Genomic DNA, 21,540 nt, shown 5'->3' with positions numbered 1-21,540 from the left:
ATGCTGTAACTGTGTCATATATTACTCCCTTCGCGCTGCAACAAGTGCGTAAATGTTCCCGTGCGGAGTCTGCTCATTTCCACGAACACATCTCGCCCTCTTTTAATTCATCGCCGCCGCGAAACCTTGGTTTTCGACAGAAAGAAGAGAATAAGCCATGACCGCAGGGTCTACTCCAAAGACCTTGCAAATTCGGCACTCGAAAATGGTCCGAAATTTGCGAGAACGCGTATGCGAAGTTAGGCTGGCTTGTAATGTTACAAGCGAGTGTGACGGCATTTTACAAAGCCATGTCATTTCTGAAAAGTATTTGGCTGCGTTTTAGTTTCTCCTTTAGATGTCATTGCCGTCTTTGTGCATCGTCCGCCATGTTAAGCCCCTTTTCAATTCGATGGATACCGAAAACTGCTTCGTGAAGACAGCATCAAAATTCATAATCATGCAGGCTACCTTGCTGTCCCGACTCAATTAAAAGCGACGCCAGGGGAACCTTTATGTATATTAACAATGCAACAAACAACGTGTTATTTCAAATAATTGCTTCGCGCAAATTAATCTTCCTGTGCCGGCTTTCAACCAATTTTTAATTGCCTGATATGCAGTTTAATAAAGTATTTGTCTTTTGCAAAACTCTTGTTCGGGTTTTTTAACATTTCTTCTGCAACGTTTTCGTCAGCGGAGGTGGGTGCTGTATCTTTTCGGTTCCTGTTGTTTTAGCAGCTTACGAGCACAACGACAGAACAGAAAAGGCCAAAAGATGATTAGAAACATTTTCTCTCTGTTTTTTTTTTTTAGTAGGCTCTCATCAAGGCGTCGAGGAGGCGGCAAAGCGACTGGCCACGGAGCACTTTAAGCAGAAGCACTGGGAGTCGGCGGCCGCCGTTCACTTGTCTTCGTCCTGGGAAAGCACTCTGCACTCGACGCATGTTTCCCACAAAATTGAGAAAGCGGAGTCTACCTTCAAGAAATTGAAATTGCATCATGACGACACCAGGAAGACGGTTCATCACGTAAAAATAAGTAACGTTTCCGTTTCAAGGGCAGTTAAAAATAACTCCGAAGCTTTGTCAAGAACAAATAGGGGAACTGGTGCATCAAGAGCCAGAAAGAAACCCTTAAGAAACGTGGTGTCTTTTATTACGGCGTCGAACTCAATTACAAGTGAAAGGGTAACTGCCCCACCAAGAGACCGAAAAAAGGTCTTAAAAAACGTGGCGTCTTCCGCCTCGTCGCAGTCAAAAACAAGTAAAACTGCGGTTTTTCTATCGGATCGCGCAAATTTGAAGTCAGAACAAGCCTCAAAAAGGAATGAAAGCTCAGTTCTTAAATGGCTGGGTGGCCAGGAAAGGTCGAAAATTTTGGGATCTCATACCACTTACGGCTCAAAAAATATTAGAAAAGCGCCTGCTCTGTTAGGGGCCACAAATGATTCAAAGAGGTCGTCATCGTTCCCGTTTACGGGCTCAAAGCGAAGTAAATACAGTACCACTCTTCGTGCCGATTACTCTGGCCGGAAATCTGTCGTTTTTCACACTTTCATACAAAACAATTTAAGGAAAACGACTCCACGTGCAAAATCCTCAAGCTTACAGACATTTTCAAGCCAGGGTGCTGAAGAGCTCCGTAAGACACGAGTGAAATGGTATGTCTTTCATCAAAAGAAGCACGGTGCAAGAGGGGTAAAATCTTTCACAAAAACCTTCGTCAAGATCGCCAACAGAACGAACCGTAAACCTATAAAAAAAATGAGGACGTCGCATTCAAACTTCAAGAACAACACTTCGGTAAAGAAACTGAGCAAATACTTAAACAGGTTCTACGGAAACCGTTTCTCTGAATTGAAAAACAAAAACATGAAAGTCTATTGGGCAACTTCAGGAGGGTGGCTGAAAACCACACCTTCAAAAAACTCAACGCAAAGCAGAAAGACATCTGGTGTCGTTCACCAGAGCGGGAAAGACAAAGTTACATCTTCCAAGCACTCAACGCAAAGCACGAAGACAACCCGTGTCGTTCACCTGAAGAAAAAAAATAATGTTAGATCTTCAAAGAACCCAACCCAAAGCACGAAGACGTTGCGTGTTATTCAGTGGAGGGGAAATCACAAAGTTCGATTTTCAAAGAACTCTACGGAAACCAAAGAGACATCCCGTGTCGTTCACTGGAGGGTAAAGGGCAAAGTTACATCGTCAAATAACCCACCGCGAACAAAAAAGATATCCCCTGTCATTCACAGCAGAGAAAAAAATGAAGTTAGATCTTCAAAGAGCTCAACGCGAACAAACACATCCCGCGTCGTTCACTGGGTGGAAAAAAATAAAGTTCGATTTTCAAAGCTCTCAACACAAAGCAAGAAGACATCCCGTGACGTACACCGGAGGAAAAAAAACAAAGCCTCTACGTTGACCAATAGCACCAACATTAGAGCAACTAAACCGGGAAAAACTTATGCCCTTAAGAACCTGCACCCTAGCACGCGGACAACGGCCTTGAGTCAGGCACTTAAGGAAGCAACTGTTATAACACGGAAAGGCGTCAACGCGAGCAGAACCCTACAGGGCATTGACACAACTCGGAAAATCCGTCAAGTCTGCCCGAAGGACCGTCTGAGGGAGCAGAAAGGGACCAAGAACGACAGAACCAAGCACAAGAGGAGGAAGGGGGCGAGGACGAAGCAGGCGAAAATCAAGCGGCCAGAAATAAAGCACTCCGTCCGAGCGAAGAGGAAGAAATTTCTCAAAAACACGGCAAGTGCTCCCTCCTACTCACAAATTTATTCTTGCCTCGAGAATTTATACGTACTGTGAACATAGCATGTCTTCTTTTTGGGATTTAAAATGCTCCCCAATATTGCAAGACATGGTTCACAAGCGAAGTTTAGTGTGTAATGTCATTCTGTGGCGCGGCAATTGCGAGTTTTATTATGCTCGCTTCAGTGTATCTTCGTGCGCTGGGTTGACTATGATGTTCTGCAGCCGACGCTGCCCTCAAGGGGGGCGCACAGGCAAGATAAGAAAGTCACAGCAGAGCGGAGAACATACGCGTGCAGAGGCGGCGAAATCGGTTGCGCGCACGCGCGGATACGCCTACCCTCCACCGGCGCCATACCGGAACCGGTGGAGAGAAGCAACGTTTATAGATACTCTATACGTTGGACAATAGGGTGGCTGAGTTCCGTTGACGTGCCACCCCGGTTAACTACAAAGTTAATTACAAAGTCGGCTTGTGTTCAATACGCATTCATCTTATTCGCCAATTTATTTATATTCAAAGGTACGTTTCATTCCTCCCCTGGGTTCACTCTTCGTGGACCATGAAGGCACGAACAACGTTGCATTTCAAAAGAAATCACCGGCGTAAAAATAGCAGGAGCCAGTTATGCGCGCGCCTTCTGTAAAGCGTAGATCGCATGGCGCGTTTTTAGCCGCGATTCGTGCGCGTCGGTGTTGCGTGAGTTTTTTTCACGCCCGCGTGGACGATTTCGCGCACACGGCAGCTTCAGCCCCGGTCAGAAAAAAAAGGGCCCATCTCCCCGCGAGGGGGACTCGAGTATATGAGTCGCATAGGGGGTGGGTGTATTGCGTTAACGTTTAGTGTTTGGGGAGTTGGTGGTAGTGAATGCGTTGTATCAGCAGCTTCTTGACGTAGTTTGAATGAGTCAAGGATATAAGGCGCGTTCGTAGCCTTTCATTCTGTGTCGGCTTTGTGGCGCAGTGGGTAGAGCACCATGTACCTTGCGTTCCGCCCGCAGGGTCGTGGGATCGAAACCAGGCGCTGGTAAGTATTATTTTTTTATATAGTGTAGGGGGAGGGGTGCGGACCTGTTGTTGAGAGCGAGGAGAGTAGCGTGATGCGGGAAAGGAGGAGTGGGAGAGAGGGCGCACGTGGAACGGCTGTTGCGGACGCCGAGGCACGCCGAAAACGCCGGGTGACATCGTGAGTTAAAGAAATGCTCTGCATTTAAAATGACGCGCGACGTCGCCGACGTGCGCTGCTCCATGTGCACTGCCAGTGCGAATCTCACGGCCGCAGTTTCGAATCAATCGGACGAGCCGGCTGGCCCTGCCGGATATGTTTAAGCTTACCACGGCAGGGGGCGTTTGGCGGGCGCTTTTCCTTGCGGCGCGGATGACGCTTTATAGTGCTGTTTATGACCACAATATTAGCTCATTCCCTGCAAAAGCAACTTCTTTTGTGCCTTCAGTGGCATTTCAAACAGCGGTTAAAAGCGGTCACTGGAGCTTTCCGCAGCACTTCTCGGTTGACGCCGCCGCCATGTTGCCGTCATCAGCCGTGCCGCCCGCACCGTGAGGGTGGTTTCCGCGGCGGCGTCAGCGCACCTGTTGCCTGCGCGGTGCGTTTTCGCTTGTGAAAAACACCCCATGCGACACACGCTTTATAGGATGGAAAGTGGGGCGAGTTGGTGTTGATTCATCTTGAGAACAGGCGCGGGAAAGTCATTGACAAAGAAAAGAGATACACAGGACGACGCGCTTCCTCGTCGTCTTTTCCGCGCCTGTTTTCAAGATGAATCACGCCTAATGACCATGAGCAAACTGCAGCTGGAGAAATTCTAAAGAGCAAAATTTCTATCTCGGCAATTGGCAAAGCTACTAAGCTTCGATAACAAAATAATCCCTGAGGGTCCGCGGTTTCAAAAGCAAATGAAGGATTGCATGAAATCCGGACCAGCCTCAATGGTTGCTTAATGGAAACACTCCGATTTTCTTGTTGCTGTCGCAAAGGGGCTTGTGATGACAACACTCCGGGGGATTGCGTGTCTGGCGAGCTTCTTGTGTTCGAGTCGCCGCCGGATGGGCGACGACGAGCCAGCGGCAAACTTGAATTCTAAAGATGAAAATAGATTTGCTACCCAGTCGGTTTTTGACCGGCCCGGTCGGTTCCGTATCGAATTCACCGGTTACCGGTTCAATCTTTTGAGTGGTACAATTTTTCTTTTCTTGAATGGAGAGGGGGGGAGTGGAGGTGCTGGGAGTTGTACGTTTCACGTCGCCAAGCGAATTGCTGTTGCATAGTAAATCGTCGAGCGCACAGGACGCAAGTATCTTTATCGGCCATCTTGTTGCGGATGAGGATAAGTAAATAAGAACAAATTTTGGAAATCGCCACACCGTAAGCATTCTGGGGAGTAATTAACACTCCAGCCTACAAGAATGGCTACGACAATCATGAGTACGGATATCTGTAGTGAGCGCTATATTTCCGGATCCTTTAGACCAATCTTGCCCTGGGTAAAAGGTGTGACGGTGACAGTAAAAAGCGACTAAAGCTGCAAGGCCTGTCATCATCATCATCAGCCCATTTGTGTACACTGCAAACGAAAGCCTCTCCCAAAGACCTCCAGCCACGTCTACGGAGTGTGGAAACGCATCCTATAATATTGTAAAATTTGCATAAACTTGGCGGCAGTCTGTGTATTGGCTTCAGTCTGCACGCGATGACAAGAAACAAGGGCAAAATAACGCGACCGATCCGCCACAGCGGTAAGTCACTCCACAACAAGATACAGGGACACGTCCGGGTGTAACAAAATAACTTCTGTTGGGCGGAAATTGAGAAGACATTACGCTCAGCTTTCGATGTATTAGAAGAAGCTTTACTCGTGGTAAGTCTACAAAAAGGCGCTTCCACGACTTCTGGTCCCGTAGCATCGTTAATTTGCGTGAACCAGCACTTAGTGGGCGGATCACGGTACCTCCACTTTATGGAAAACGATTCCCTTTAACCATCGCCCCGCTTCCAGGTCAGGCCCTCTACAACCCCGCTTCGGTCTGGTGGTTCTTCGGTCTGGAGACCATCTTCATCACAGAGAAAGCAATCGAAACCAGCAGGCGTCAACCACCACTCGAGAAGGAAGCATCGCATCTGGCGACAGTGCGGCAGGGGCTCGGCACCCGCACGTCCCAAGGCGAGCAAAGTTGTGGGCGGGGGCCTTGTGTGGTTCCCCGCTGTTTCGTGTGCAGCCCCGCAATCGGATGGCAGCATTGGGGACATCTCGAAGTGCCTGCACAAGCAGATCGGCTTCGTACACCGCTACAGGGTAAGCCCTCGTTTCGTACAAGTTCTAACGTTAGACTCAAGGGGGTAAAGGCATGTCACTCAGCGAACTAACTACATAAAGGCTCACATACCGAAGAGGAACAATAATTGATATATTATCGAAGAAGAGTTTCACATGAATTCAGTAGAAATTAATGATTACCTGTTGTAGATTTTTCTGTCTGGCGTAAGCACGGATGTATTAGTTTTCCCTAATAGCTCGACAAGAACACTAACGCCTCAATGCCAGTCGAACCACGCCTACGCGCATACATACTAACGCCTTCCGCGAGCAGTTGTGTCGCCATGTCGTTGCTGTTCGCGGACGAAAACCCGAGTTCCGCGGCTACCGGCCGCTGCCGCGGCTCCTGACGTCACGTTCGCACTGCGGCCTAACGTCACGTTCGCACAGAGTGAGTGAGTGGTTGGCCGGCCCAAAGCTGAGGGGGGGGGGGGGGGGGGGGGGAGGCGCCTCAGCCTTGTGTGTGTGTGTGTGTGTGCACACACGCACACGCGCGCATACACACGCACAAACATACCTGGAGGTGCTCGAACACCAGCTGCCTTCTCCACTGCGCATGTGCGGCGTGCTGAACTAACGTCCACCTCCGCAGTTCTGTCGTTTGTTCTCTCCGTTTGGTGTTCACACGGCGTATCTTTATGTATGATCTTATTTCATTCCTGCAAACAGAAAAAAATTGCTTAGACTTCCTTTCTTTGTTATGGGGCATATTAAAAGACTTCCAAGTACTCTGGTTCTGTAGATATGGGTACCTCGAGGATATGATGCGGCACACGGCGCAGTCGTGCTCAAGCAGTCGGGACCGCTTCCCGAGAGGACAACAAACCATGATTGAAGCCTCTCTTGACATCACACAGAAAGCAATGTCGTCACGAGGTCTGCACATTTCCGGTACCCCATCGTCCTCTTACAAGGAGTGAAGCCACCAGTTTTTTCTCTAGCTACCGACCAGTTCCTACTGCACTTTACTACATGCATTGTACCCCTTAGCCAGCAACATGCAAATTCTGCGATAAGCCCAACACTCTGCACCTCAGAGTACGGAATTCTCGCAAACACCTCAACCCTAATCCCAACAAGCGTGATGAGATGCGGGCGGCCAACCCCTCCTACCAAAGGTGACCAGGGCCGAGGCTGCCACTTGGGTTTTCCCGAGTGGGTTTTTCCCGGGGACCTGGGCTTTCCGGGCTAGAAGACCTCCCACACAGCCTCCACTTCTATCGCCAGAATCGAAGCTCTTTTCAACAAATGATTTTTTTTTTGTATTCAATCAATACCTGCCACCTTTTCCGGTTTGTAGTTAGCAGTTCTATAGTGAAAACGTCTATGTGCGCTTAGTCAACAATATATCTTGTAGTGAAAAAGTGGGCGCGAGGAAAATTGCGGTGCAGAAAATTAGGACCCACGTACGGACAATACTTGTGTTGGAGGCAGCTAAACATGACCTTTTGAGACAAAATGGGGTTTTACTCGTGATGCTGATGTGCGCATTTCAGGTACCGATGACAACGCTCCACTCAACCACCGAGGACTACCCACCGCGCTCATGTGTGTCATACGTGCCTTGCAGTCAGTTGAAACCCCAGCAAAACAGAGAGTGAGTGATTTGGGCTCCGCAAACGCGTAGCTTTTGTTCTTTCTGTCCGTCCGTCTGTCTGTCCGTCCGTCTGTCTGTCTGTCTGTCCGTCCGTCCGTCCGTCTGTCCATCTGTCTGTCTGTCTGTCTGTCTGTCTGTCTGTCTGTCTGTCTGTCTGTCTGTCTGTCCATCTAATGACCCGGACAAAAACAGGTCAAAGAGCGCTTGAACGAAATATATATAAGCAAGAACGTTCCAAACTACTAAACCTGTCGCCATAGCTCATACACGACCACATTCTTCCGCCCAAGGAAAATCTCAGCCATAGTTTACGTAATAGATTCTGGCGGCGTTGTTTTATTTATTTATTTATTTATTTATTTATTTATTTATTTATTTATTTATTTATTTATTTATTCTCAAAGCCCTAAAGCGTTACAGAGGAGTGGTTAAAAATTCATATAATATTAGTTACAGCCGTTTTGAATGATGTAGTATCCGGAATGCTGGCGATGGAGGCGGGGAGGTGGTTCCAGTCGTCGCAGGTCTTTGGCGTGAACGAGTGGAAGTAGGGGTTTGCGGGAAGTTTAGAACCTCTACCTTGTACCGGTGATCGTTACGTGCAGAGTTGTAGGATAGAGCGGAAATGCGAGCCTGTTTTACGATGGGGTTAGTAGAGTAATTCTTATGAAAAAGACACAAGAGCGCGATTTTCCTTCTAGCAGCAAGTTCACTGAGTTTAAGAGAAGATTTAAAGGGACACTGAAGTGAATTTGTCAAGCTCCTGTTTTTGCTTGCACTGCGTAGACTGGCTCAAATTAGCACACTTTTCACCGTTTATCTGGTTGACAAATCGGTAATTATTTTACAAAGCGCGAAAGAAGAAAAACTACCATGCGCGGTTTGCGGCGGCCGCACCAACTAAGCTGTGACGTTGGGAGGAGGGGGCACCGTGATTGGACGATGCCCAAGGCTAGCAATCAAACAAGTTTCGGTTTCGGTTTCGGTTCTGTAAAACAACATGTTTGACATCCGATGGCGTCGTTGGATGGACATTCTCAACATCCCAGTAATCGTAGTACCACGCTTCTGCCAAGTTGTCGGCTGAAAAATGCATAAGATAAGCCTCCCAGGACGACTTGGAATCATAGCATTCACTAGCCGAGGCCTACGCAGTGCATGAACGCCCTCCGCGTCCCCGCAGACGCACAAATGCATGCGCTTTTCCCCCATATTTGGAGCTTGCCTCACTCATGCCTGTATCGTAAAAAGCGTGTTCCACCAGGACAAGGGTCTGCTGATTCTGGCCTGTGCCCACTGCCAGCAAGCAGTCGGTGCTTATGGCAACAGCACGCCAACGAGAACTCGCTAGCGCGCCAGTGCCAGGCTGCGCGAGTTCTGCGGACTAGTTCGTGGAGCAGTGAACGTTGCGGCCCAAAAAAAGGTGAACTCAGTATAGAAAACATCGGCGAAAAACAAAAAAAAGTTACCTTGAAAAAAAAAAAAAAAAAGGTTGTACCCGCGGGATTCGAACTTGTGACGGGAAAAACAGTTGCGATGATATATCCAATATTCGTAGCGCTCCAAAACACAAGGCCACGGGCGAGAGTGCGGCAGACAGTTGAAAAATAAGATATATAATGTATAACCAGTTTACATTTTTATTTAGTTTTAGTATTTCAAGCAGCTTAGGTGACTATTTGTTGTATTGCGCTCGTGCAGTAAGCGTCCCCCGAGTTTCCACAATAGCTCACGTCTAGCAATTGTATTTCTTAGACGCAAAAGCTTTCGCAGATGCGTAGTCGTGCTGCTGACCGCTTTGCTTGTTCGCCCAGCGCAAAAAAGTGCTTCCCGCACCCTAGTTTACGCTGTACGGTAAAAATATCAGTTGATTTTATTTCCTTAGTACCTACCGTAAAAACCCGCGTATAATACGAACCCGCGTATAATACGAGGTGTAATTCGGGGACATCAAAATCAGAAAAAAAGTTTTCATCCGCATATAATGCGAGGTAAAGAGCACAGAAAACATTTATTTGCACTGCAGTTTCCGTTCAGTCATTGTCAGTTTTCGGTGGTACTATCTCCCGACGTCCGTTCAGTCATAGTCAGGTTCGCTGCCGCTGTCTCCTGAAGTCGCCTTGTCGGAAATGTCTTCCCCCAGAAAGTGGTCCTCAGTGCCATCAAGGGCGTTCGAGATGCCGCATTTCTTAAAAGAGCGACTGACGAGCTCCTCTGGGATGCTGGCCCACGCATCCGCGATCCAGCCACAAAGCACCGCTGGAGAAACCCGCGTCAGCCATTCGGTAGCTGTCACTTACGGGTCTCCTCACCTCATCCACTCTTGGTAGCAGGACTTGATGCAGTCTTTGAAAGTCTTGTTGATGCAAACGTCTGGCGGTTGCAGCTGGGATGTCATTCCTCTTGGAATGACAATGAGTTCGGTGCGGCGTTCGCGCTACAACTTCTTCACGGAATCGGCCAGGTGGCAGCGTTAGGCGTCCAACACGAGCACTGACGGGAATCCCCAACAGTGCTCCAGGCCGCCGACACCGCACAGACTTTATCCAGTCATGCACCAGTTCCTTTCTCCACCCACGAATGCTGCCTTCGGTGACGCCGAACTGCCGTCCTGCGGCGCAATTCCTGATGGTCTCGGCGCATAAAATAACTTTTATTTTAATTGCAGCCGAATACTGTTTTGGTGCACCCAACATCGCGATAGACTTGCGGTGAACGTGCCGAGATCCTTCGCGTGGTCAAAACAATCAAAATGGCGCCGGCTGAGAGAAGCAGCAGCCAGCTAACGCCACCGCAAGATGGCGCACCCTCCGCTGAAACCGAAAGTGCAAATTTTAGGCTGAAAGCTTTGGGATCCACATATAATACGAGGCCAAAATTTTAGACAGTAAAATTTGGGAAAAAACCTCGTATTATACGCGGGTTTTTACGGTATATTGACTTCGCTGACTCTTCTACCCCTTCAAGAGGCCTTATATTTTCCTACTGGCGTACCAGTCAGCGAAGCGTCGCATGTGCGCTTGTGGAGCGCTTGTGTGAAGCGACCTTGACTTGGAGCTAGATACAGAGTACAAACTAACGAAGTAAAGAAAGGCACATTCTTCCATTCACAAACGTGCTGTGGCTTAGTTTCAACTGATCGAGCGAATTGCCATGACCCGTCGGCGGCCGGCGGACTTAAACGTTGGGCCGACTGACTCGGTCGCGGAAGGTCGGCGAGCCGTGCAGTAGCGCAGCCAATTGCCAGCTCCTCTCCTGCTGACGTCACACGAAAAAGCCAAAGAAAATGGGTGAGAGTGCAGAGAGGAGGACAGCATTTTCGAATTGATTTTTCTACTAAATAAATTCGCGTAAACGCGCTCAGAGTGGTCGAAACAGGGCCCAGGGACTCCGGACTACAATTTGCGCTCGTAATCCCGCATTGTTTACAAATCGCTTCAGTGTCCCTTTAATTGACGTGATGCTAGCGGTTTGCGCGTAGTTTGTGACAATGAATCGAGCATGCTGAATCGAATGACAATGACGTGAGAATGAATTGAGCCAAGAATAAACGCTAGATTGGTGTCATCGGCAGCTAATATAAAGAATAAACGCCATTCTGCCTTGCAATGGTGGAGCGCCAGAGGAGCTGCGAAGTTATTGTCATTAACGATAGTCGCAATAGGTTTGGTGTCACTTTGGTATACCCTGATCGGCATACTCGGAAGTGCCCACGCCATCTTGTATAATCTAAAATCAATACACGTACGCTCCCTGCCGGTCGGTTGGGGCAAGTCGGTTTGACATGGCAAGCCAAATGTTGCTAACACGAATCAACCACGAACCTTGCAAGGCCTTCACGTCAATTCAGCCTATGTGGGTTCATTAAAAGTGGCCATGGGCGATTTCGCACGCGACGATGCCGGCATCATCTAGCCGGTATATAAAAAAATTGGCCGCGTAGCTGCTCCTTTCGTTGCAAATGTCGTCAAAAGACGATAGTCTTTGTACACATTTGCCAAGGAAATGCCACTCTTTGCTTTCCCGCTCACCTCTCATGCTGTTTCTCTTCCGTCGCGCTCATCCCAAGGTAAACACACTAAAGGTTTTCTCAAGACAATTTGAATTTACCGCGTTCCACTGCGACAGGCGGGGCAACGTCGGAGTTCCTCGGTGGCAGCGCTGCAGTACGGCGGAGACGTGCGGGAATCGAGGCGACCGACTTCAAGGTTTATAGAACCGCGTTTCCATGCTCCACGTGCGTTCCAAGCAGAACGTGAAACCTAGCTAGTGGAAACTTTCTTTGCTGTTGCCGCGTGATTTCTCATATGCCGCCTGGAGGTGGCGCGGGCAACAGCAGGCGGCGGTTTTCTGCAGTAGATGTAGAATATCATTTGCTATCGAAAAACCAAGCATCCATGAATTTTTAATAAAATAACACTGTAAATATCCCTTGTGTACTAATTTCCTGTCTTATATTTGCGTAATGTCTAGTTCTTGTTCAACAATGTTGACAAGTATGAACATATGAACTGGGCTTAGACGTTTACATTTGGCTGTGAGTATATAAGACTATTGCGCAGTAAGACTTTTACTTTGACCGGGTGGCTGAATCGAGTTCAGACAGACAGACGGACAGACAGACAGACCAAAATTTCTGGGTTTAAGTAGCCCAAGAAAGACTATCGTCTTTAAAAATGTGGTTGTTCCCTCTTCCATAGGAACCGGTAAAACACGAAAGTGAAGTATGTCTTCACAGGAGCAGTTGAATGTTTATTGTGCATTGATGTGAACTTGGACGTCGCTATATATATTTCGTCGGTATGGCACCGTTATACGCATCAACTTTAGACACTGGATTGCACGCGCCGGAGCATTGCGTAAATCCGACTGAAACCACAGGCGCTAGCAAACCAACCGTGCGTAAAACATACGGGTTGTCAGCGAATCGTTTGGTGAAAACACGGTCCGCTGCAGCGAAAGGAGCAGAGGACCGTTTCACGAGCGCGATATCCGCAAGTCTGCTTCTCCCACGGAGCTCCGTGGCTTCACAGAACAGGGAGGATTTTAGAGAAGCAAAGGTCTAGCTTTGCCTGTAGTGCCAGAAAAAGCGTAGTGGCGGCGTCGTGAACTACCCAGTACGCCCGCTTGATGGCGCTGTAAACACGGCTTTGTAAACATGGCGGATGCTTTTTGCACAGGCCGCTTGAGCTCCTTAATAACATGGCTGCCCTCGCACGGCGGCCGCCGGTTCGTTGCTCCACGGCCGGACTCGACTCTCCTCCTCCCGCGCGCGAAAGGGGCGTCGAGTCCGGCCGTGGCTGCTCCTGCTGGCTCCTGGCTGGCACGCTGGTCGCGTGTTTACTTGCGCCGCGCTAGTGAAGTGATGTTACGCCAGGTGACCAGATGGCCTCGACTGGCACAGACCACAGTGAGCAGCAAGTGAGAACAAATCGTTTATTGACATCCGCAAGTTTACAGAGGCCAGGACATCATTTCATTTCGATCGCTGCAATTGTACGTCGCTTTCGTGACATTTTTTTTTGCCATAACAACTCGTTCACTTGCGCTAAGATTTCGAACGAAGGGCACAAATGAAGTATTGACGGCGACAACGGTTTCCTTTGCACCGTCTTTCTAGCGGAGTGCATAACACTCACCTTCTGTTTGAAGAATCGAATATTCTGGCCTCGACAGCTGCCTTCCGATGCGGAATTTCCCACATTTGTCATTCCACAAGCACTCAATTCTCGTGTTTTGCCAGTCCTCTCAACAACTGATGGACGCAAAAGCACATAACAGCAATAACAGTCACGAAACCGGTGCTCCGCGCACATTGAAACGGTCGGCCGTTGCAGCGGTTTCAATTTGAATTGGCGGCTTTGTGGTTGCGAATTCAGAAACAAGGTGGTGCACCAGTCGGCTGTTCGTAAAAAGTTGCGTACATTTTTGCTCAACAGATGTTTGATGCGGAACTTGTTAATAGTATTTTTAAATAACACATTGTAAGCGAACTGTGTGGGCTCTTTGAGTCACGGAATGAATGTTTTGTATTCTATACCAAAAGTAACATTTTGCCTGCGCCGTCTGGTGGGCTTGATGGTCGAAAACAGCGCTTTAGGTTGGTCAAGGTTGGTCACGTGGGGCGTCGATTTTTACGCCGCCTATAGGGAAGACAGGGAACGTCCAAGCTTGCGAGCCCTGGTGGCTTCTCCGCAGGTTACGCTCCGCCGCTCCGCGTCCCCCGTACACGTAGGCGCTGGCATCGAGGCGCCAACTGTCTGCGCTCATTCGCGTCATGTTTCACTACTTCGCTTTGCGTCTCCTAGATGGCAGCACCATCTGAAAGTAAGGGTTTAAATCGCGGGTCTATTCGTTTCGCCTGCACCGCGTGAACCAGTTCAGGCGGTGCCGCACTTTGCCGTTCGTTTCAGCGGTGCAGCTCGCGGCACCTAAACCGCGCCGTTCGATTCACCGGTGGTGCCGACGGGTGCAAGACGGGTTCATGGCTTTGCCTGCACTCCCTGCCGAGGAGGTGCAGAAGCAGACGACAAAAGTGCAGGTCTGGTTCTGCCGATGGCGGAACCCGCTTTGCACCGCTGTGAACTGGTTCAAGTGGTGCAGGCTGAATCGAATAGACCCCGCGTTTGTGGATCTATTTGCGCGTCTGTTCATAGCGCAGTCGGGAACGCGTTTCATACCCGCCGTTGCGGCGAAAGCGTTCATGCCTTGAATCCCGGTGCAGCCACGTCAATCGGAGACTTTCTTTTTTTTCAGCGATGTCATTTCCGTGACGCATATGACGTCGTGAGATCTTGTTGGACACTGGCTTGAAACACTTTCGTGTTAAAAAAGTTGAAGCAGTTTCACTCAGCGTGAAAGCTGTCAACTGCGGAATATAGATTCACCGGAGGAGCTGTGGCACCGTTCTCTCCTCTTTTCTACCACCTCTCACTCTCCTCTTGATGAATTGAACAGAGGTTTATTCAATGCCATTCCATTTCCCCGCCTTCTCTGTTCCGGCGGCCCTTTTCAAGGGACAGCTAGCATCTTTTTTTTTTATCTCTTGTTTCTTTTACTGCCTGGAGCAGCACGAGCGGGAGTTCTGTTTTTTTTTTTTTTTTTCTGTGCTTGCCTTCAACTCGCACGTTCTGGAGCCTTTTACGTGCCATTTTGAACTCGTCCTTTTTTACCGAGGCCTCTTTTTTTTTCGCTTAATCGCAAAAACCAACCCAACGAGCGTTCCTAACTAAATGAACGCAGGAGACTGTCGGTTAAGTACCGCCTCCCAAATCTTCAATAATATAGCGGGAGTGACGACCGATTGGCATGTCAGCGTCTTATCACGGTGTTCACCGGCTAAATAGGCGAGAGTACCCGCACGTGCATGGAACTGTCTGTTCTGGGAGCGTCGTCTGCTCCGCTGTTCTCCTCAGGGCAACGCACCCCCTGTTTTTCTTATCTTGCAAGGCAATTTCGCTACCGCCAATCTAAGCGGCCTGGAGCGCAATTTTTTATTTTTATCAGATTTGTTATTTATCACGTTATAATGCGCAGCGGCCTACGGCCATCCCAGCCATAAAACCGCTCCAGCTACTTTTATTTATCTTTTCAGAGGCATTCCTCACTCTGTGCGGGGCAAGTGATTCGAAAGAAAAATCAAACGCGCATTTGATATGCGCATGCGCTTTAAATAACCACAGTTTCTCGTGAACAAGGTCATTCTGATGCAGTGGCAGGGGTATACCACTCTCAAGGTAACAGCGTAGGAGACGACACTCGTACAGCAGATCGCCCTACGCGCGTGCATCTACTCTCGCCTATTTCGCTGCTGAAGCGGGATTCACACGACGGAGGAACCCTCTCACGGAGGCGGACGGATATGTGACGTCAACAGCACGTGACCGGATTATCCGGCCTGGCGGCGCATTCACACGTGCGCAGCTACGCGGAGTGACTAGCAGACGACAGCGCCGAGGAACAGGTTCCATTCCCCGCCGAGGGCCACCGCCGTCGAGCGAAAACATGCGGAGGCATTTTCTTTCGCGGAGCCACCGCGGGCTATCCCCACCGAGGGGCGGAGCCTAAAACCGGTCACGTGAGCGGGTCCCGCGGGCCAAAAAGAGAGGGTTTCTCCGCCGTGTGAATCCCGCTTGAACACCGTGATAAGGCGCTGACATGCCGATCGGTTGTCGCTCCCGCTATATTATTAAAAATTTGGGAGCCTATACATATATTATGCCTCAAACGTACAGCCTCCCAAATTTTTAATAATATAGCAGAAGCGACGACCGACCGTCTGCTACGCTGTTCCCGTCAGAGTGGTACACCCCCTGCCACTGCATCTGAATGACGTTGTGCCCCACGCTGCTTAGCTGCCTTTGGCGATAGCGAAACGGCCTTGCAAGATTAGAAAAACGTGGGGGTGTTGCCCTGAGGAGACCAGCGGAGCAGACGACGCTCCCACAACAGATAGCCCCATGCGCGTGCGCGTACCCTCGCCTATTTTGCCGGTGAACACCGTGATAAGGCGCTGACATGCCTATCGGTCTTCGCTCCCGCTATATTATTAAAAATTTGGGAGGCTGTACCTGCAGTTTTTGATTGATTGTAGGGGTTAACGCGCCGAAGCAACGCAGGCGATGAGGCGCGCCGTAGTGGAGGGCTCCGGATTAATTTTGACCACCTGGGGATCTTTAACGTGCGCCGAAATCTCGTACACACGGGCGTTTTTGCTTTTCGCCTCCATCAGAAAAGCGGCCGCCGCGGCCGGGAATCGAACCCGCGACCTCGTGCGTACCTGCAGTTTTTCTGGCGTTAAATAATAGGGGTATGCATAAACGTTGCCAGCATTTCCAAGGGTCTCGAACGGTTCTGACTATATAATAACTTTTGACAGGAAGGCTGAATCGAGGGACAAGCGGGTATCTTTTCTGAGCTTCTGTTTGGGTGAGTGACGCCTCGGGACTGCGGTGGCTAGATGCCCTGACGGCGGACGAGATGCGACAGGCCGGGCCCCTAAAGTGGTCCGAACTTAAATGTCACCTTGAAGGTGGAAGAGCTCACAAAACAGGGACGAAAGTAGAAAAAACATAGACGACACGGCGCTGCGATACCAGAGTTTTGTCACGGCATCGAGATAAAACCACTCGAGAGCTAATTGAAGCATTTCACATTAAAAGCTCAGGAGATAGATGTGTTAGTATCCCATCAATTTTTATAACTGACAAAGAATATTTTTATCTTTGCAACTCATTGCAATAGTGGCGGTTTCTTGGATTGTTCCGGCTTCGCTGTTGTAATGCCCTTACCCTTAGTTTGTCGCGTGTACAGCCGTATGTATTTAATCCCCGTAAGAAGTGACTTTCATGGTTTTATCTTGGGCGAGATGAACGCACCACGTGAGATGCTGAAAGTATATATTTGTGCTTCTTTTCAATAAACAAATAGTTGCGAGTTAGCGGCGTGTCGTCTATATTTTTTCTACTTTCGTCCCTGTTTTGTGAGCGCTTCCACCTTCAAGATGAACAGTTACCAACTAGCCCAATTGTCCGTTCTACTGCAGTACATTAAATGTCACCAGCGGCTGAAACTTCGTGCGCCGTTACTTCTTTCTGCCGGGTGGTGTAAGATATCAGTACCGTGTCTCACGCAATAATTATAGCAATACACGGTGATAACACAGTGGTTATACTCGGATAGCTACGGCTTTTCTTCACTTGCTAGAAAAACTCAGGACCGAGGTAATATTATAAAAGAATAATATTCTTTATTTCCTTTAATACAGGGGCTTCGCACAATGATAATTTTATCTGTAACTAATCAGTTAATAGATTTACGAGGATTTCAGTTCATTGAGAATGTTTTATAAGCTGTGGGAGGTTTAATGGCCTTGTTCATTATTGCTGGATTTTCGGTTCTCGCAGTTTGCTGAACGACGGAAACATCGTCTCGGGTATTTCCCTTGGCAGGCTTGGATTCGTCAATCCGGTGAGAATCCCCTCTTTTCAGAACCATTCAGCAACAACATGATTCATCCTTTCATCGGTAGCTTGCCGATTTTTCTCCAAGTAGTCCGTGCGTCATAAAAAAAACTTTCTTCTCCTTTTTCTTCTTCTTCACCACTACCACCACCACCACCACCACCACCATCATCATCATCATCATCATCACCATTTCTTCATCCCCAGCGGGCTAGGAGAAAGAACGAGAATACTGTATTTTATTCTGCCAGCATTGCGTTTGGCTGTATTTGCCAGGTTAACTATTAACAGGCCTTCCAAAGCTTCCTTCCTTCTCTTTTTTAACTTACGGAGATTCTAACCCACGCAGGGAGGATACAGGTTCAAGCTGGTTCCTCTCACAGGCAAGCTGATTTTGGTGGGGATTCCCTTCCACCGTCGGGCACGGAGCTTGTGCCGCCTGGATTCCCCCACTATGGACGTGCTGTTCCCCGACAGAGGCCCACTAGACAGCAGCCTGGGCTCGCGCCACTTAGGACAGGTGAGAAGGGGACATTGATCGGTTTCTCACAGCTTTAAAAGTGAGAAGACGGGTACGCTTTGGTAAAAACGTTTTCCAGCAGATGGCAAGGCAGGTTTTGTTGCTCGTGATTATTAGTCTCTGAGTTCAATGCCTACCCCATATATTGTATTCGTATACGTACATTGAGTTTTTTCCTCTTTTTTGTTGTTTGGCGTTCGGTGCTTCCTCGGCACCATTTTCTCAGCACTTTTTACTCAACATTTTAGAGTCTTGTTTCTTGCATTCTATTGGGTGTTCTCTGGTATTTAATTTTTGTTTTCTCTCTAATTGTTGTTTTCCAAATCTCTGATATCCACCTCACTACATGGTAATCATCCCCATCTGGCGTAGCAAACACTGCCGCTAGCAGAGATGACTTCTCCAGTCCACATTAAAGAGTTCTCTCTCTCCCTACGTACATTAAAAGGAAAGGCCCTAACTAAAGATATCATGAGCAATCCATTACACTGTGTGCATGTGGATGACCAGCGAAGCTGTTTATCACGACACAAAGGGGATGGAGAATTTTTGTTATTTGTTTGTTAGGAATTATTATTTGTTATGAATTTTATTTCTTATGAATTATTATTAATAAGTAAATGAAACTCGTCGCGATATTGTAGTCGTCTTAGCAGGGAATTTTTATGTTGTTGTTTCGGGGAAAGTTCTGGTAAAACATGAGTTAAAGCCGTTTTCTGCCTTTTTGCCGCGAGAATGCTCGCTTGAATAAAGAATTCATGGAACCCTCGCCATATAGTGCGTCGCTTTAAAATATGGAAATTCAAGTTAGGGAACCTTCTTAAGCATGACATCATGGGGCTCAAGATGGGGGCTTAATGCACGAACATACGGGGATTCTAGAACTTTTTAAGAATGCGAAAGGGAAAGCCTAGTTGGACCTTCTGTTGATCTGCAGGTTTAACTTCGAAATCGCGCCCGTCATCACTTGACAAGCCCCCTGAACCGCGCCCTCTGAAGCTCGTCCCGCTGTCTTGCCACTGCCAGGAGCCCCCTCTTCACCCCCTGGTATTTCACGTTAGGCAGGAGCCAACCCTCCTCCGGAGTTTATTTATTCGTCTTATCAGCGTGGTTCTAGACTGGGGTGATATTTTAGCTTTAACTTTTTTTTTGTCTATTGGAAGAGCATGAAAGATGCGAGAGAATGTGACATCAACAGCTTCGCTGCAAAAGTGAGCTTTTAATAGACGCCTGAAAACCTGCTGGAGTTCACCATGCCGCGTTTGACATTTAGATAAATGATCCCAGGTTCAAACAGTCAGAACCTGCGACAACCACTCACTACGACTTGAGCTCATTAACGTAACTCGATCATTACCAACTCTCCATAAACGTTACGTGCCAAGACTCATGTTTAGAAAATTACGTTCATTAATCGCTCTCTTTAGAGACATATGGGAGCGCATGCGATAACTTCCAAAGGCTAAAGCTTTCAGGACAATCAGACAAGGTGTTGCTAATGCCAACTACACCCACTGCGCAGTGAATGTGTAGAAACTTAAAGAAAAGGCGAAACGGGGTCGACCAGACGCCAGGGAGGAGAACATAAGAAAACAGATCATTCTCGAATCATATAAGCGGCCGCATGCTGAATACCAGACACCGATGGTTCCTTTCCCTTTTTTTCGCCTGCCTTGCCGCTACAGCCCCGAAAATACTGGCCCAAGGAGGACTGGCAACAAGAAAGTACTAGTATAGTCTGGTTCAAATAAAGTTCCCCCTTTTTCAATAAAACGCCAATCTTGGTTACGCCCAACAAACAGCGCATCTTCTCTGTTACGCGCAATAACGATGTTTCCCCGTAAAGTCGTCTCGCTATATTAAACTAACTGCATTCGTTTCACTGTGCAGGTTTGTGGTAAGCTGGACTTCTACGCCAAAACAAAGCCTGAAAGCGTGCACTGGGGCTTCCCAACGGTTCCCGTGAGGACTGTGCCTGTGGCCGTGCGAGTACCGCTGGAAGACACGCAAAACGTGGCACCCGTGTTGCCCATCGCGAGGGAATCGGCTGAAGCATTCACCTTTAGGGTTTTCACGGAACCACTGGCACTCTATCCAAGAGTTCCCGTCGACTACGAGGAGGGCTACGACAACTTCCTGGAGCCAGTCATGTTTGTCACCAAGCCGTTGGAGGCTGCTTCTCGCAGCGATGTCGAATTAGTCGATGAACCGTTCGTTGAAACTGAGGAAGACACTTCAAAAGAAACATCCTTGACAGAAGATGTCGTGCACGAGGTCGAGGCTACAGACCTCGAGGACTTCAACGACTACGCGCAGGCGGGTCCACTCGACCTCAGTGCGGTCGCGCGGTCGGGTGTGGCAGTACACGCAGCTGTCCCAGCACACACTGGCGGTTCCAGAATTTATGGTCACACAAGAAAAGTCAAAGTAGCTGATTACGAAGAGTACCTGAGTTATGTCGATGTGGATTCATCGGTCGACGTCGTAAAGCCCGTAGTTGGAGTGACAGATAATGTATTTTTGTTTCCTGGTCCCCCATTTTGAGCCTTGAGGGCATTAGAATGAGGTATCCTGCCGGTGCGCCGTGCCAACTTCTCGTTGCGGGATCACTTTAAGTGCATAGATAAAATGAACATTCACAATAAATTATTTGATGCACATGAGAAAGTGTTCTCTTGAAACATAGGTAACGTATCGTCAAAAGCAGCGAATAAAAATACATAATTGGGAACTGAAGTTTGAACGCAAGTGTCATAGCAGATCTTAAACACATTTGAGCAAAATAATTGATGCGGAACTTCGCTATGCTTAGAAAAGTGAGTACAAGGCGAAATTAGTTCGTTAATATATTTCATTTGCTTTACTAATTACCTTTTTTGGTAACTGCCAAGAGCAATTATATTACGTCAAATATAGCTGGTGATGAAAATAATTGAAAATTAAAACTAATTTAAGTAAATAAAAGTTTCATTTGAATACAAGATACAGGTAAAGATGTCCCTCAAGTACAGTGTCGCCTTTAAAGGCCTCCATAAAACTGTCTAATATTTCTTTTTTTGTTTGTTTGGCTTGCTACATGGCTTGTTGGCGCTGCTGCAGACAATAGCATCAGGAGAAACATTTCTTTCTTGTCTTGCATGAAGCCATTAACGAATTTCTGACGTACAAACCTGCAATGAGTTATACTTTTTATATAAGCAGTAGAAATAGCCTATTAAGAAAAATATTACGGTTTTCGCCATTTCGGGCAACTTTCATGCTTGTTTATCACCCATGTCAAGTAAAAACAGAACACATCTCAAAGGTCCACTATACCACGTTAATCGTAGTGTTGTTCGACTAGACGCTTGCGGCAGATTTCCTTATTTATATTGAATAG

At 48.0% G+C, this 21,540-nt stretch overlaps 1 protein-coding gene across 1 annotated transcript; it reads left to right on the top strand.

The window, feature by feature from the left end:
• Window positions 1-16,485: 16,485 nt before the first annotated feature.
• Window positions 16,486-20,846, top strand: LOC144167626 (uncharacterized). Its single transcript, XM_077696823.1, has 4 exons — window positions 16,486-16,607; window positions 17,585-17,648; window positions 17,991-18,161; window positions 20,052-20,846. The coding sequence occupies exons 3-4, from the start codon at window positions 18,096-18,098 to the stop codon at window positions 20,703-20,705; spliced, it is 720 nt and encodes a 239-aa protein (XP_077552949.1). The 5' UTR covers window positions 16,486-16,607; window positions 17,585-17,648; window positions 17,991-18,095; the 3' UTR covers window positions 20,706-20,846.
• Window positions 20,847-21,540: the final 694 nt, after the last annotated feature.

The sequence above is a fragment of the Haemaphysalis longicornis genome, unplaced genomic scaffold, assembly GCF_048455015.1.
Source record: "Haemaphysalis longicornis isolate Haplotype H1 unplaced genomic scaffold, Haemaphysalis longicornis Haplotype H1 scaffold_2, whole genome shotgun sequence".
Classification (NCBI taxonomy): domain Eukaryota; kingdom Metazoa; phylum Arthropoda; class Arachnida; order Ixodida; family Ixodidae; genus Haemaphysalis; species Haemaphysalis longicornis.
Note: the sequence above shows the minus strand (reverse complement) of the source record. Positions and strands in the feature narration are given on the sequence as shown.

Bases quoted from the DNA above. Each gene is read 5' to 3' on its own strand.
- LOC144167626 (XM_077696823.1), top strand. From the start codon at position 18,096: ATGGACGTGCTGTTCCCCGACAGAGGCCCACTAGACAGCAGCCTGGGC. The intron at 18,162-20,051 runs GTGAGAAGGGGA...TTCACTGTGCAG, and splicing joins GCTCGCGCCACTTAGGACAG to GTTTGTGGTAAGCTGGACTT.